Source organism: Alexandromys fortis, unplaced genomic scaffold (assembly GCF_014885135.2).
Source record: "Alexandromys fortis isolate MF-2015 unplaced genomic scaffold, M_Fortis_MF-2015_v1.1 scaffold_31, whole genome shotgun sequence".
NCBI classification, from domain to species: Eukaryota; Metazoa; Chordata; class Mammalia; order Rodentia; family Cricetidae; genus Alexandromys; species Alexandromys fortis.
Genome location: NW_026067974.1, coordinates 11,988,493 through 12,003,298, shown reverse-complemented (window position 1 = coordinate 12,003,298; position 14,806 = coordinate 11,988,493). Strand labels below are relative to the sequence as shown.

Genomic DNA, 14,806 nt, shown 5'->3' with positions numbered 1-14,806 from the left:
AGTCTGGTTGCCCTTCAGGCCTTGGCGCCTCCTCATTTCAATGGGCTTCAGGGTCTCTGTTCTGAGGGCCTGTTCCTTGGTCAGTTTTTCTTTCTGAGTGTGTTCTCATAGGTTCTGAAATTTAATACAGTGTATCTGAGTCTGAGATAATAAAGCCGTTTGCTTTGGCTCCCAGTGACTGACTCATATCATTTCTGTGTTGGTTTGGGTCCATCTGGGGTTTAGATTGACTGTTGGGCTTGGAGGATGCTTGACCAGTGGTGACCCTGGAAATAACAGGGTCCCCAGGCTTCTCATTGGGGGTAGTGAGAGGGCTGCAATGGAGAATTTTTTTTTTTTTGTGCCTGTGCATGTTTGGGACAGCCTTGGCTGTTATTCTTTGGGCTTCATCCAATTTTTTTTCCCCCACTTTGAAACAGTGGCCTGAAACTTGCCCAAGTAGACTGGACTGGCTGATCAGGGAGCTCCAGGGATCTGCCTGTCTCTGCCTCCCCAGCACAGACATTACAAACCTGTGCCACCATACCTGGCTTTTTGTTGAATGTGGTTGTTGGGGATTGAACTCAGGTTGTTGGATCTGCAAGGATCACTTTGCCAACTGAAGGCCTTGCTGGTGAGGCTTCTTTGCTTGGCTTCCTTGATGAAGACCTTTCTGCAAGGTCCCAGCGTGGTGACAATTGTTACCTACTTTGCCTCTTGGTATACATAGCAACCCTTGCGGGAGGGGGGGGTCACAGAATAGGCCTGATGAAGATGAAATAAGTGGAAGAGAGAGCGTTGGGGTCACTTTATTAACTTGTGTGTACTCCTCACAGAGCAGTGACATGCACCCCACACTCAGGGATTTTAGGGTTCTTGCATATTAACTCACCTCTTCGCTTGTAACCCTTCCCTGAAAGTCTCCCACTTCAGGAAATCTCAAAATCCCTAAGTTTCATTGCACGCAGGCTGCAGAGATTGAGCCTGAGTTAGCATTTCCACTTGAAGCTCAGAGGCTCTTGACCTAGGAGACCCCTGTGTGCTCTTGGCTTCTAGTGAGGTTGATGCTCAGATGCAGAAACTCCCAGCATCTCCCCATAAAGCCCATCATTTGTGTTCAGAATTCTTCCCTCAAAAGACCAAGCAAAGCACCAAGCTTTCCCAATGCCAATGGGAAGGGGATAAGGGTGATGGTACAGTTTCTAAGCTGGACAAGAAGGCAGACTGTCGCCAGAGGGACATGTGCTCTTCAAGGACGATAAAGGTTCCTGCTAAGAAACTTAAGTGCTGTTAAGAGGATGATCATGGTTCCAAGGGGAATCTCAGGATGGTGGAAGGTACTGGACTGATTTGGGCCAGAGCTATGTCCCTTCAGGGCATCCGAACAGTTCCTTCTGCTTCTTCCCTGACAGGAGGGACCAGGCCTTTGGTATCTGCCAGCAACATGGCTCTAGGTAGCCTGTATTACTGTCTTCTTGGGACACAATGGTTGAATTTGCTAAAGCTCAGGCATCTGCCTCATTCACTTTATTCTATAAACCCATACTGAGCATTAATATGTGCCATGTAGGATGCTAGGTACCACAGGCAGGGGTCAGTCTACATGGGAGGGATGCCTTGGCATAGGACAGGGAGGACACCGACTTCTACTTACAACTTCTGTCTGTCTATTTATTTATCTATCCATCCATCTACCTATCTACCACCTATTTATCAATCTGTCTATTCATTCATCCACCCATCTCCTATTACCTATTTACCAGTCTTTCTATCTATCTATCTATCTATCTATCTATCTATCTATCTATCTATCTATCTCATCTACTTTAATGATGAGAGAAGGCTGTGCCATTAATGTAAGGAATGTAGAACCAGAACATGGAGTCAGAGGGACCTAGGACTCCAGGTCCACCATGGTCTACCAACTTCACCACTGTGAGAGTGTTGACAGGTCCCTTTCTGAGTCTCAGTTTCCTCTGGGGAAAACAGAGCAGGAGACACTTACTATGCTGTAATGTCCCTAGTTCTTTATTGAGCTTACAGCTGGCATCTGGAACGTGGCCAACACTGACTTGTTCTTTTAGTTTGATGCTCTGAGGGTGGGCATCTATTTTCCTCTGTTGGAATTTTATTTTGAGGCAGCATTTTCAGACAGCAATGCCCAGTTACCTCAGGCTAGCCAAGTATATGAGAACTTACGGGACTGGAGAAATGGCTCAACAGTAAAGAGAGTTTATTGTTCTTACAGAGGACTGGAGTTTCATTTTGGTTCCTAACACTCATGTCAGACAGTTCCCAAGCCTGTAACTCCAGTTCCAGGGGATCTAAAGCCCTCTGACCTCCGCGGGTTCATCACTCACATGCATACTCTCCCGTTACACATGTTAAAACAAATCTGAAAAAAAAAAACAAAACAAATCAAGAGGTCCCATGTATCAGTCTCAGCTTCAGCTCTGACAGTCGCGGCCAGCTGGACAATCTGCTCTCTCCAGCACAGGCTCTGGGGAAGTCTGTTCTGTATAAGTCACACTCTTCTTCCTGGCGGCCTCAGAATCAAAAGCCCCTTGTTGTGTTTTTATTTTTGAGGGCTACAGGTCATTCCAGTGTGCAGACAAAGGTGAAAACATCTGGCTGCACGGAGATAGGGTTGTAATTTAAAAGCAAAGGCAAATGAGACAAGTAAAGGGAGGGTTCCACGGGATCTGGTGAGCGCCTTCTGGGAGGGAGCTAGGATTTTCGGAAGGGGGGAAGGGGCTTTTGATGCTGACGCCACCAGGAAGAAGACTGTGACTTATACAGAACAGACTTCCTCAGAGCCTGTGCTCTAGAGATCAGATTGTCCTGCTGGCCACGACTGTCAGAGCTGAAGCTGAGACTGATATGTATGATTTCTTGGTTTGCTTTTTTTATTTTTATTTTTAAATATTTATTTATTATGTATACAGTATTCTGTCTGCTTGTATGACTGCAGGCCAGAAGAGGGCACCATATATCATTACAGATGGTTGTGAGCCACCATGTGGTTGCTGGGAATTGAACTCAGGACCTTTGGAAGAGCAGTCAGTGCTCTTAACCTCTGAGCCATCTCTCCAGCCCCCTGCTTTTTTTTTATTTTTAAAAATACATGTGTAATAGGATAATATGCATGTCAAGGAGGTACCCTCAGAGGCCAGAGGGCATTGGATCCCCTGGAACTGGAGTTACAGACTTGTGAGCTGCCTGACATGGGTGTTGGGAACCAAAACAAAACTCCAGCCCTCCATAAGAAAAATAAACACTCTTTACTGCTGAGCCATCTCTCCAGTTCCATAAGTTTTCATATACTTGGCTAGCCTGAGGTAACTGGGCATTGCTGCTGGAAATGCTGCCTCAAAAATGAAATTCCAGCAGAGGAAAGCAGCTGCACACCCTCCGGTGGTAGACGCCTACCATTTCAGGCAGCTGGCCTTGCTCTCAAGCCTTCTCCATCTGACATCACCAGCTCCTCTAAAGTCCATCGAGACGATGCTCCGATGTTCCAGGGCTCAAACTGGGAGCTCTTTGCTCTTAGGAGGGGAGGGTCATGAGAATGGCGGTGGGACCTATGTTTTTACCCATGCTAGGCGTGCACTGTAACACTGAGCTGTATCCCCCATCCCTTGAGAGGTCATTTAAGTTGGTTTTCACGCAGAAGCTGAGACATGGGAAGACTAAGTGACTTTTAAAGGTCACAGCACACATCGGAAGGCAGGATTTCTAGGTTGAGTTCTTAATCAGTGAGAGGGCTGGGTGGCATTTTCCGTTTCCTGGCCAACTCTTCTGAAGGACGTGATTGGAAAGCTAGCACAAGTGCTTATATGCCAACGTTATATTGTGAAGAGAGCTTGATGGGACTTAGAATGGCCTAGGAGACACACCTCTGGGCGTGTCTACAGGGTGTTTCTGGAGTTTTGAGGGTGGCGAGAAGACCCACCTTGAACATGTGGAGCACCATTTCATGGTCTAGGGTACTGAACGGAGTTAAAAGGACGCCAGCTCAGCGCCAGCATTGATGTCTCTCCGTTTATGGACGGAATGCAGTGTGGCCAGCTGCCCCAAGCTCCGGCTGCCGTGCTGCTTTCGCCATGATGAACTGTGGTCCCTCCGACTGCAAGCCTTCCTTCTTTGAGTTGTGTTTTTTAGGTATTTTGTCATAGCAACAAGAAAAGGAACTAAGAGAGGAGTGAATCCCAAAGTGGGGCTATGCCATGCCAGGTGTCTGTGCACAGCTTTCACAGCGGGGACTGAAAACCAGTAGCCCATCATGTCGCTTTAAGGCGGTGGTTCTCAACGTGTGGCTTGTGACCCCTTTGGGGGTCCAACAATCCTTTCACAGGGGTCACATATCAGATATCCTGTGTATCGGATATTTACATTATGATTCACAACAGTAGCAAAACTACAGTTATGAACTAATAATGAAAAATAATTTTATGACTGGGGGGTCACCTTAGTATGAGGTATGAAAGGGTCGCAGCGTCCGGGAGGTTGAGAACCCCTGCTTTAAGGGGTTGCTCAAGCCTTGTAACTAGGGACACCTGCTCCCTGTTTACTGGCTTAGCACAGAGCATTCCTGTTTGAAGACCTGATTCACAGGGCTTTCACGCACCGGGATCCCGTTGAGCCTTCCTGTGCATCCCTACAGAGAGCGAAAGGAGAGCCTGCTCTAGCTATTCAGCCTCAGTCTTAACAGACAGTGGCTGCACACTGCATGGTGGCCGTGATCCTCAAGCGGAGGACCCGGAGAGTCAAGACAGAGTCTTTGCCTCCTGGAGGCTTTCATGGCATTGAACTGCTTTTCCGAGGAGAAGGGCCTTACCTCTCCCTTTCTCATTTGCCTTTAACTAAAAAGACATCTTAGCTGCTTCGTTGTTCGTGTCCTCACTTCCTTCTCTCCTCCTTGATATGTCCTTTCCATAGGTGGCAGAATCAGCTGTATGTATTCTGAAGCCTCTGCCCTCTTTCCTTTCTCTCCTGAATTATACCACGGTATTGAGGCAGCTTCTGTCACCCACACATTTCCTTGTGAAGGGGTTAGGTCTTTTCCCACATGGAATGCTTTCATTAAAGGGGCAACTGCCTCTCCGCAGGCTCGCAGCCTTCCCTAGGGCAGGTGCAGGCGGGGGTGCAGTGGGCAAGGTCCATGGCAACCAGGGCAAGCTGTGGCTGTACCTGCTGCCACACCCTGGTAATGAGAGCCCAGGTATTGGGACTGATCCTTTGAAGATGTGTCTTGATGCTCTCCCCCGGGTCACCAATGACAGGAACCTAGAGTCCTGCTTTAGCCAAATGACAAGTTTGGCCTCTTTTATGAGGAAAGGAACTCCTTATTGGAAACCAAATTACAAATTAATTATCAGCTTCCTCGGAGACCGAGTGTAAACAATAACACTCCCACTCCAGCGAGGACTTTTTAGTGCGAGCCCCTTCACTCCAAGAGTATAAAAAGGCCTGGGCAGGATGGAGTCTGTAGATACTCAGGGAGCTTCTGGGGGGGAGGGACTTCCCTAGCATGACATCCAGCTGCTGTGTCACCAGCACCTTGCCAGTCTCTCTCAAGAGCTCTTCACGACCATCTTCCGTCTGTTCCAGTAACATGGGCAGCAGGCCGGAGCTGTGCTTGGGTTATGTGTGCCAGCCCCTGCAGGGCATGTCCTCCATCTGCATGCCTACCACCTACAGGCCAGCCAGCTGCCTCTCCAAGCCCTACCTGTCCAGCTCCTGCCAACCCAGTAACCGCCGGCCGACCGGCTGCATCTCCAGCTCCATGGGGACCTATAGCCTGATCTGCGAGGGCTCCTTCAATGGCAACGAGAAGGAGACCATGCAGTTCCTGAATGACCGCCTGGCCAACTACCTGGAGAAGGTGCGGCAGCTGGAGAGAGAGAATGCAGAACTGGAGGGCAAAATCCAAGATGTCTACCAGGCTCAGGTGTTGACCATGTGTCCCGACTACCAATCCTACTTCCAGACCATCGAGGAACTCCAGCAGAAGGTGAGGGTGGGTTGTCAACAATCCAGCTGGGAGAGGCATCCAGAAAAGCCAGTACTCCAGATATGCATCTCATTAGTGTTTCCAGCTATGCTCAGGGAAAAGAGACCTCCCCAGGGCATAGGACTATCTCCTCACTTGGACACTCAGCCAGAGCCCTGAATGCAGGAAGAGCTCTGCCATCAGGTCTATCATCAATGTATTGCATAGCTTTGGGAGGTCTCTTTCCTTTTCCAGATGCCAGTTTCCTCATCTGTAGGATGGGGAGAATAATGGTCCATATCTGAAGGGGTGCTTAAGAGAGTTCAGTGGACAATGTAGGTCAAGGGTCTGGTACAGCCTCTGTGTAGGACTCTCTCTTTACGAATTGCTCATGGCATCCATAATGGGGCATTTTGGAGGATCACAATTATCTTAAGATAATCCTCCACAGACATGACCACAGACTAACTCAATGTAGACAACACCTCAGTGAATCTCTCTTCCCAGGTGATTCTAAGTTGTGTTAATAAATGTGGGAAGACGCATTCCACTGTGGGTGGTACCATTCCCTAGGCAAGGGTTACTGAACTGCATAAGAGTGGAACAATTAAGCTGAGATTAAGCATGCATGTAAGCAAGCAAGCATGCATGCAAGCAAGCAAGCAAGCAAGCAAGCAAGCACACAAGCAAGCACACATCTGTGCATCTATTTCTCTCTGCTCTTGACTGTGGATGTGATGTGACTAGTTGTTTGACTTCCCTTTAGTGACGGACTCTAACTGGAACTGCAAGCCAAATAAACCCTTCTTCTCCTATGCCACTTTTTTGGTCAGGGCTTTTTTATCACAGCAACAGAAATGCAATTAGGACACCTTCGCTGCGTTCTTTTCCTTCTTTACATCCTGCGCTGACTTGCTCTGTGTGCTTCGGTTGGCAGGTTCTGTGCACCAAGGCAGAGAATGCCAGGATGATCGTGCACATTGACAATGCCAAGCTGGCTGCAGATGACTTCAGGACCAAGTGAGTCTGGCCGGGGACTTGGAGGTGGGGTGTCTTTTCCTCATACACTCTTGGGTTAGCACTCTATTGGTTTCATACGGGGTTAGACAGAGCTGGCATTTCAAATCCTTCCTTGAATTCTGCATACAGTTCTACTCCTTGGTTGCTGACCCTGACCTTCTTGTAGGTATGAGACAGAGCTGGCCCTGAGACAGCTGGTAGAAGCAGACACCAATGGCCTGCGCAGGATCCTGGACGAGCTGACCCTGAATAAGGCTGACCTGGAGGCTCAGGTAGAGTCCCTGAAGGAGGAGCTGCTGTGCCTCAAGAAGAGCCATGAGGAGGTGAGGTGACGAGTAAAGGAGATGTTGGTCTGGGAGAACAGTATGGGGCTTGGAGTTGGGTAGACGTGGGTTGAAGCTTCTCGGTGGACCACATATCGTTTCTGTGACTTTCTGTGATTCCTGTATGCTTTCTGATCCCCATCACCCATGGAACAGGGCTAACTATCATGCAGGGTTATTGGGAGCATTTAATGATACTACATGGATCCTGGATATGATCCAAGCCCTGCGTATAAAACACCTACCTCTTGGTAGGTGCTCAGAGACATGCCTTTTTCTTCTGAACTTCATGGACCAGGGCAACTGTCAAATTTTCTATCAGGAACTGCATTTGTCTCTGGTGAGGGCCTTCCCCTAGAGGGAGAGTGGTGCCGTGGGCCTGGGATGTGTATGTTCCAGAACAGACACAGAGACTGCCTGTCTCCATCAGGCTCCCTACTGGGTGAGCTCCTCCTCTTCTGAGGATTGGGCTATGGTGTTTTCCATCTCTGGTCTATCCCTGTTCTTGTCCACCTCTTGTATCTTTTGTCTGTATAGCAGGCGCACACGCTTAAGTCATAGACATGGTTCTATCCCGTGTTCTCCAAAAACGCTGCAAGGACCATTTCTGCAAGGGTGTTTGGTCTTCCTTCTTCAGGCTGACACTCACACCTTTCACTTGGGGTTTGAATGAACAAGTGTCTCTGGGTTCTGGCTGGGCTTCCTTAGGCTTAAATGTAAAATAACAATCAGTCACCATGCACTCACTGAATGCCCTAGGGTACCTGACTCATCTCACTTAAACCAGAGAGTTGGGAACTGCACCAAGAAGTCACTAATGAGGCATTATCCCATACTCGGGCAGCCTCTGTGGCAGCTTTCTCTCTCTCTCTCTGTCTCTCTGACTCTCTCTCTGGCAGGCAAGCCTGGGGAGGGGCCTGTTCTCATTGGGACCTCGAACCAAGTCAAGTCAGGCTCTGTGGCTCTCTTTCCTTGATGAACAGGGCTGCTAGCAAGATGGGGAAATGAGAAGGGGTGTGTGGGTTTCCTGTCTTAGTCCAAACGGATCAAAAATTGCCCCTGAACTTGGCTTCTGCTCAGCTAACAGGAAGTGTCATCCCAGGTGTTCAGCTGGAGCTGGAAGACCCCTGAGGCTCTGCAGGGCGGGTTTCAGTCCCTGAAGCCCTGCTCCCCAATGCTGAGCTCTTCATCATCTCTTGTTACAGTTTCCATATTTTCCACACTTGCCTGGGGTCTTGTGTCTTTCCAGGAAGTCGGTGTCCTTCGACAACAGCTTGGGGACCGCCTTAACATTGAGGTAGATGCCGCACCCCCCGTGGACCTGACCAGGATGCTGGAGGAGATGAGGTGTCAGTATGAGACGATGGTGGAGACCAACCACAGGGATGTGGAGGAGTGGTTCAACATGCAGGTGGGCACATCTCTCACAGCAGGTTGGGCTCTTCAGGGTCCTAAGGAAGGGATGCTCAGTCTCCCCATTTTCTTCACTGCAGATGGAAGAGCTTAACAAGCAGGTGGCCACCAGCTCCGAGCAGCTTCAGAGCTACCAGTCTGACATCATCGATTTGAGACGAACAGTCAATACCCTGGAGATTGAACTGCAGGCCCAGCATAGCCTGGTGAGTGCTGTTGGCAGGTACCTCTTAGCTCTGGATCTGGGAGAGCCCTGGGCATGGCTTTCCAGGGATGTTAGGAGGGATAGGAGGGCAACCAGATCCAGCCAGCATGGATGTACCCCCAGCTGGTTTATTTGGAGGGAGGTTTCTCTCGGGAACGAGCTCAGAGATAAAAGGACATGCTCCTTATCGTATGTCAAACGTGATCCCTCCAACATACCTGTTATCTACTTAGCCTGTCCTTCCAGACCCTTGTTGTAAATGTCACCTATAGAGATTAAATAGTCCTGACACCTAGAGAGAATCCCAGGAGTCTAGAGGAAATTCTAGGAGTTAGGATTATTGGTCTAGAGTCTAGACCCATGGAACCAGAGTCTTAGAGGCGTCGCTTGGGCCTGGGTATTTTTTTAAGGGCTCTCATGGGAAAACATCAGAAAGACACAGTGTCGTATTAGAATACTTGGTGAACTCCAACTCCAAACTGTGTAGAAGGAATCAGGGACAGAGGAGCAGACTTGGGTTCAAACTCTGGTTCTACCACATACCTGATGCTTAGCCTGGAGCAGACGACTTGACCTTTTTCCAGACTTCCGTGGCTTAGAGGAGAGGGGCCATTCACAGAACCAAAGACTTGGCTCTTCTCATCTCTTTCTGAACCAGCCCATGGAAAGCATCTGCCTCTTCATAGTTGTGCCTTTCCTTTGCCTTAGAGAGACTCTCTGGAAAACACGCTGGGGGAGACGGAGGCTCGCTACACCTCCCAGCTGTCCCAGATGCAATGCATGATCACCAACGTGGAGTCCCAGCTGTCTGACATCCGCTGTGACCTGGAGAGGCAGAACCAAGAGTACAAGGTGTTGCTGGATGTCAAGGCCCGGCTGGAGTGTGAGATCGACACGTACAGGGGCCTGCTGGAGAGCGAGGACAGCAAGTGAGTTTCTGGGGGGAGGCTCTGGAGGGGCCCAATAGGGCTGGGCGGGGCCTAGGATGCAAGTGCATCTACCCGTACTAAAAGACGTGAGCTTAGAGTCTCTCAAGATTAAGGGGCCACCAGAATGCTGGCATGCTCTAAAGGAAGCCGGGTGATGACATCTAGGCCACCATCCCAAACCTGGTCCGGAGGAGTTCATTCTTCTTCACTGCAAGCTGACAAACTCCTTTCAAGACCCTACCACGTGTCTGTCATGCATCTTGAAGGATACTGAGATAGATGGTGGGAAAGCACCTGCCTTCAGATCGTTACATCCGTCAGGGCACAGGCAGACAGACCGCTGGAGGTTGTCCTTGGGGGAGGAGTTCCGGGGCTGTGGAATGACAGGAGGTAGCTTAATGTGATTGACTCCGGTGGACAGCAGGGCAGGAATGGTCAGCTGGAGCCCATTCATGGACACACTGGCCTATCAGAGGCCTTTGCTGATTGAGCGAATGGTAGAATCTGAGAAATTGCTCATCTCCCCACTGGCTGGTAAACATCTGGCTTGCAGAGACAATAGGATCCGGGTCCCTGAATTCAGTTCAGGGCAGGTGTCTAATACACGTTTCTTGTCTGAGCCAAAGAAAACTCAAAGCTCCTGTTTGGGAAGATTATCCTGAGAGATGCAAGAAGCGCTGAGTCGGGGGAACCAGGCAAGGACAGTGTTCAGGAGCAATGGGGGAGATCATCTTCCCACTGTTATGCAAGCAGGACCAGCAGGATCTGTGTGGTTGTGTGGATATAGGGTGTTGTGGTCATTGGGTGTGCTAACATTGGGTGGAGCAACCCCCCAAAAACATTCCTCTCTGTGCTTATGCACATATCTATCTATATGAATATGGATGTACATGTGTTACAGCATATGTGTTCAACGTGTGGTCGTAGGTCAGTACTACCTCTGGTTTTCAGTTCACTATGACATACCAGTCTATCTGGCCCACAAGCTTTTGGGGATGATCTTGCCTCTGCCTCCCCTCTCACCTTAGGAACACCAGGACTACAGACATGTGCTACTTTGTCTGATCATCCATAGGTTCTGGGGGATCCAACTCAGGTCTTAACACTTGTCTGCTAAACCCTCCGCTCACTGAGACATCTTCTCAGCCCTTCTTGTCCAGCATTTAGTCTTGTTTTCTTTTTACTCTGAGTCTTGTTTTCTTTTTACTCTGACCCCACTGAAGCCAGTACTGTAAACTCACATTCTGCAAAGATCAGGCTGCTCACATCTGCACACTGTGTGGGACAGTGGGGACCAGGGAGCTTATGCTGTGCTCAAGGAGGGCAGTGCTGTCCCCCTGTGGCCATTTCCACCACGTAGGGTGCAGAGGCCACGCTGCTGCTCTTCCAGCTGCCAAGGGAAAGCTGGGGTTTGTATTTTTTCTACTCTTTAAAAGTTTCAAAGTTTAAAATATATTTTAAAAATTGGGAAAAAGGTGCCAGCCACATTAAATTTAAGACTGAATGTGGCCCTCAGGCTATACATGGAGCCCCTGAGCCGTTTGGTCCCTGCCCAGTGTCCAGTGTGTTGTTTCTGGTGTTCTTCCCCAGCCTGTCAGTCTCTGAGAGCATCCTTTTGCCATGTACTCATTCCACATCAACTTAAAATTTCTTTTTCTTCAACACATTTTTATGAAGTGCCTGCTCTAGGCCAGGTACACAGAGGGCACGCACACACTGTCTGGTAGAGGAGAAAACCATACTGGGATAATTAACTATCCCTACAGAAGTAACCATAGTGCCACTGGGAGGTTTAACACTGAGATAGGGGAGGGTTCAGGGGAGATGTGACAGTTAGTTGAGCTTTTAAAGCAGAGAAGGAGTTAAGTGAGTGACCATGGGAGAGAGTTCTAGAAAGAGGAGACATGTGTTCCACAGCCTGAGAGGGATAGCTCATGGAGGAACTGGCAGAAATCTAGAGCCCAGACATCAGAACTGTCAGGAGAGGTGGGAGGAGGACACACATCTGTTAAAGAGGTTAATATTTGTCTCAAGCCCAAGCAGGAGCCACTGAAAAGTCCTCGGTAGGGGAGGGACATGATTAGATTACTCTCTATTGGAGACTCCTCTGGCCACCCATATGCCAGGGGTGAGAAGCAGAGGCAAGAGTGGAGTTGGGGGTAGGGATCAGCTGGGAGGCCACAGAGGTGGCACAGGCAAAGATGGGGACGATTGAAACAATGGAAGCCAGGAGGAGATGCACAGCAGTGTCTCAGAGGGTAGGACTGTTGTGGTCTGTTGTGAGACAGGCACCTCCACTAATCCTTCCCCATTGTGACCTTTCCTCCCAGGCTACCCTGCAACCCTTGCTCCGCTCCCTCCGGCCAGCCTTGCGCACCCTCCTCTGGGGTGTCCCGCTCAGTCTGTATGTCCCGCACTGTTTGTGTACCTTGCTCGCCCTGCCTTCAGAGCCGCTACTGAAGCCTCAGCGTGTGGATTGGGAGGGACCCGAGTTCTGAGGCACGGCGGCGCCTCTTCACAGCAAGCCTGACAATTCTGAGACCGTGAAAAGAGTGGGGGCAGCTGAGCCAGGAAGTGGACACCATCATGTTCTGATACTACAGGGAGTGCCCTTGCCTTCCTGCTTCAAAGCTGCCTTCTCTATTCCCATGGGCAGAAGGTTCTTTTTTGGTGATGCTTCTGGTTTTCTATGCTTTCTCGGAGCATACATGTTTTCAGTGAAACTGCAAATAAAACTTAATGCAATGGCCCTGCAAACTGGCATTTTTTTTTTATCTTTCATGATGGTGTATTTATGAGCCAGCTTTATTCATTTGGGTTCAAGAAGGGAGTGCCCATGTTTTGCATTCTTCTGCCTCTTCCTCTAAAAATATCAGTTGCTTTTAAATGAGTGTTTTGCTCATCTTGCTTGAATGTGCACCACATTTATGCCTGGTGCCCGTGGACGCCAGAAGAGGGTGTTGGTTTCTCCATGGAACTAGAGTTAAAAATGAGCTACCATATAGGTGCTGGAAACCCAACTCAGGCCCCTCCTGGGAGAGCAGCAAGTGCTCTAAACCACTGAGCCACGTCTCCATTCCCTTACAGCCCTTCTTGTTCCCACAGACTGAAGGGATATTTACTAAAAAAGGATTGCATGCCATAAATATGTCTAAACCAGGAAACCACTCCAGAGCCAAGTAATAAAAGAATAAAGAGAGGAGGGAGATGAATGCCCTAATAAACCAAGCTCATTGTTCCCTCCAGCTGGCATGATGTGACCACATATCCAACAAGTCTTCAGGGAGTGCTGCTGGAGGTGGGTTCTGCAGTAGGGGTTGGCTAACCAGACAATGGTCTCTAGACACTGCTTAATCTTGCAAACAAAACCCTATAAACAAGGTACCATTATCTAGTTCACTTTTTAATGGGGAAGCCAAGGGCCAAAGGGTTTAAAAGACTGGCCCAAAGTCACTTACTGAGAGTTGCTTGATTAGTTCACATTCAGAGTCTTCAGTGTTTGCAAACTACTGTTGGGTGTGGAGGAAAAGAATGCACCATTTAGACACTTATAATTGGAGGCGGAGCTAAGAGCATGTGAGGCCCCACTCCATCAGCAAGGACCAAGCAATCACAACAACAACAGTAGTGATTGCTATCTTGCTTCCTTTTTGACTCTACTGGCAATTGCAGGCAAGATCACATGCATCTTAGACAAGTGCTCCATTGCAGACCTATATGTACCTCCAGTCCTCCTTTAAAAAAAACCTTTTAAGCAAAGTCTCACTAAATTGCTCAGGCTGGCTTTGAACACACCCTTCTACTTCAGCCTCCCGAGTAGCTGAGATTACAGCCTGTACCAGCATCATCAGGCTTGGCGCCACCTCTCATGAAGCCCGTAGTATGTGTTTATCTGTCTGGATTTGCTGAAGATATTATGAAAGTGAACACAGCAGCAGTTCCCATGACAATCTCATTAGGTATTGCGACTGGTTCATTTAGACACAGGAAATCAGGGCACAGGGAAGGATTAGATCCATTGACCAGGATTACATGCAAGGAAAAAAATTTTGAACCCCAGCCTAGCTGTATGGTATCATTATTTTAAGTACTATGCAAATTCCTACCCAGAAGGAATAAGTACTGGCAAAGATTGGGAGGAAGTAGTTTGGGGGTAGGAGGAAGAGGTAGTGTCTCAAAGGGGAGAAGACCGTGTGGGGCCATGGGTGTCCATAGAGAACCTGCTCTCTCTCCCACCGACAGTGGGAGGCCTGCTGCAGGGTACAGGGCCAAGAATGACATGACCAGAGTGGTATTTTAGAGCATTTCACCAAAGAGCATAGACAGGACGACTGAGAGGCACGGCCATACACCAACTGTCTACAAAGGAATTAACAGGATTTTCAGCAAGGCAAACAAGGCAACCCTGGAAGAAATGAAGGGGGCTCAGAGCGAGGCACTATGTGAGGGACTGACCTTGGCAATGAACTGGCCACGGCAGGTAAAGGAGGAAAGAGCCGAGATCTCACTCTCGGAACACACAGCTCTTTCTTAATGAGGCGAGTAAGGTTTTTTATTAAGTATTTGTTCTCTGGCCTTGCCAAGAAATCATGAAACATGGACTGGCTCCCATAGCGGCCTGGGGGCTCTCCAGACATGATCCTGCACGCCTGCCTGGCAGACAAGGCCATTAGCCTGACAGCAGAGACACAAACATACTGCTAGGTTAGATGTGGGTCCTAATAGGTAAGTGGGTAAGGTTTCAGTGCACTTCCATGGTGAGAGAGAGGGGCAACCGGAGAGCTGGATCTCTTCATAACTGTATACAAACCAGGAATCTTTTCTCCTTAAAGCTTTCTTACATCGTCGTTGGCTTGAGTCCCTTATATAGAATATACCAAAGCTTTGGTTCTGGAATCCTGACCTGTTTTGTCCAATTGGCTTGCCCTACTTAACACTACTGACC

General features: G+C 48.9%; 1 protein-coding gene across 1 annotated transcript; it reads left to right on the top strand.

Annotated features, from left to right (window-relative positions):
* Positions 1–5,509: 5,509 nt before the first annotated feature.
* Krt32 (keratin 32) lies at positions 5,510–12,321 on the top strand. Its single transcript, XM_050157064.1, has 7 exons — positions 5,510–5,992; positions 6,909–6,991; positions 7,158–7,314; positions 8,564–8,725; positions 8,808–8,933; positions 9,641–9,861; positions 12,192–12,321. The coding sequence occupies exons 1-7, from the start codon at positions 5,510–5,512 to the stop codon at positions 12,319–12,321; spliced, it is 1,362 nt and encodes a 453-aa protein (XP_050013021.1).
* Positions 12,322–14,806: the final 2,485 nt, after the last annotated feature.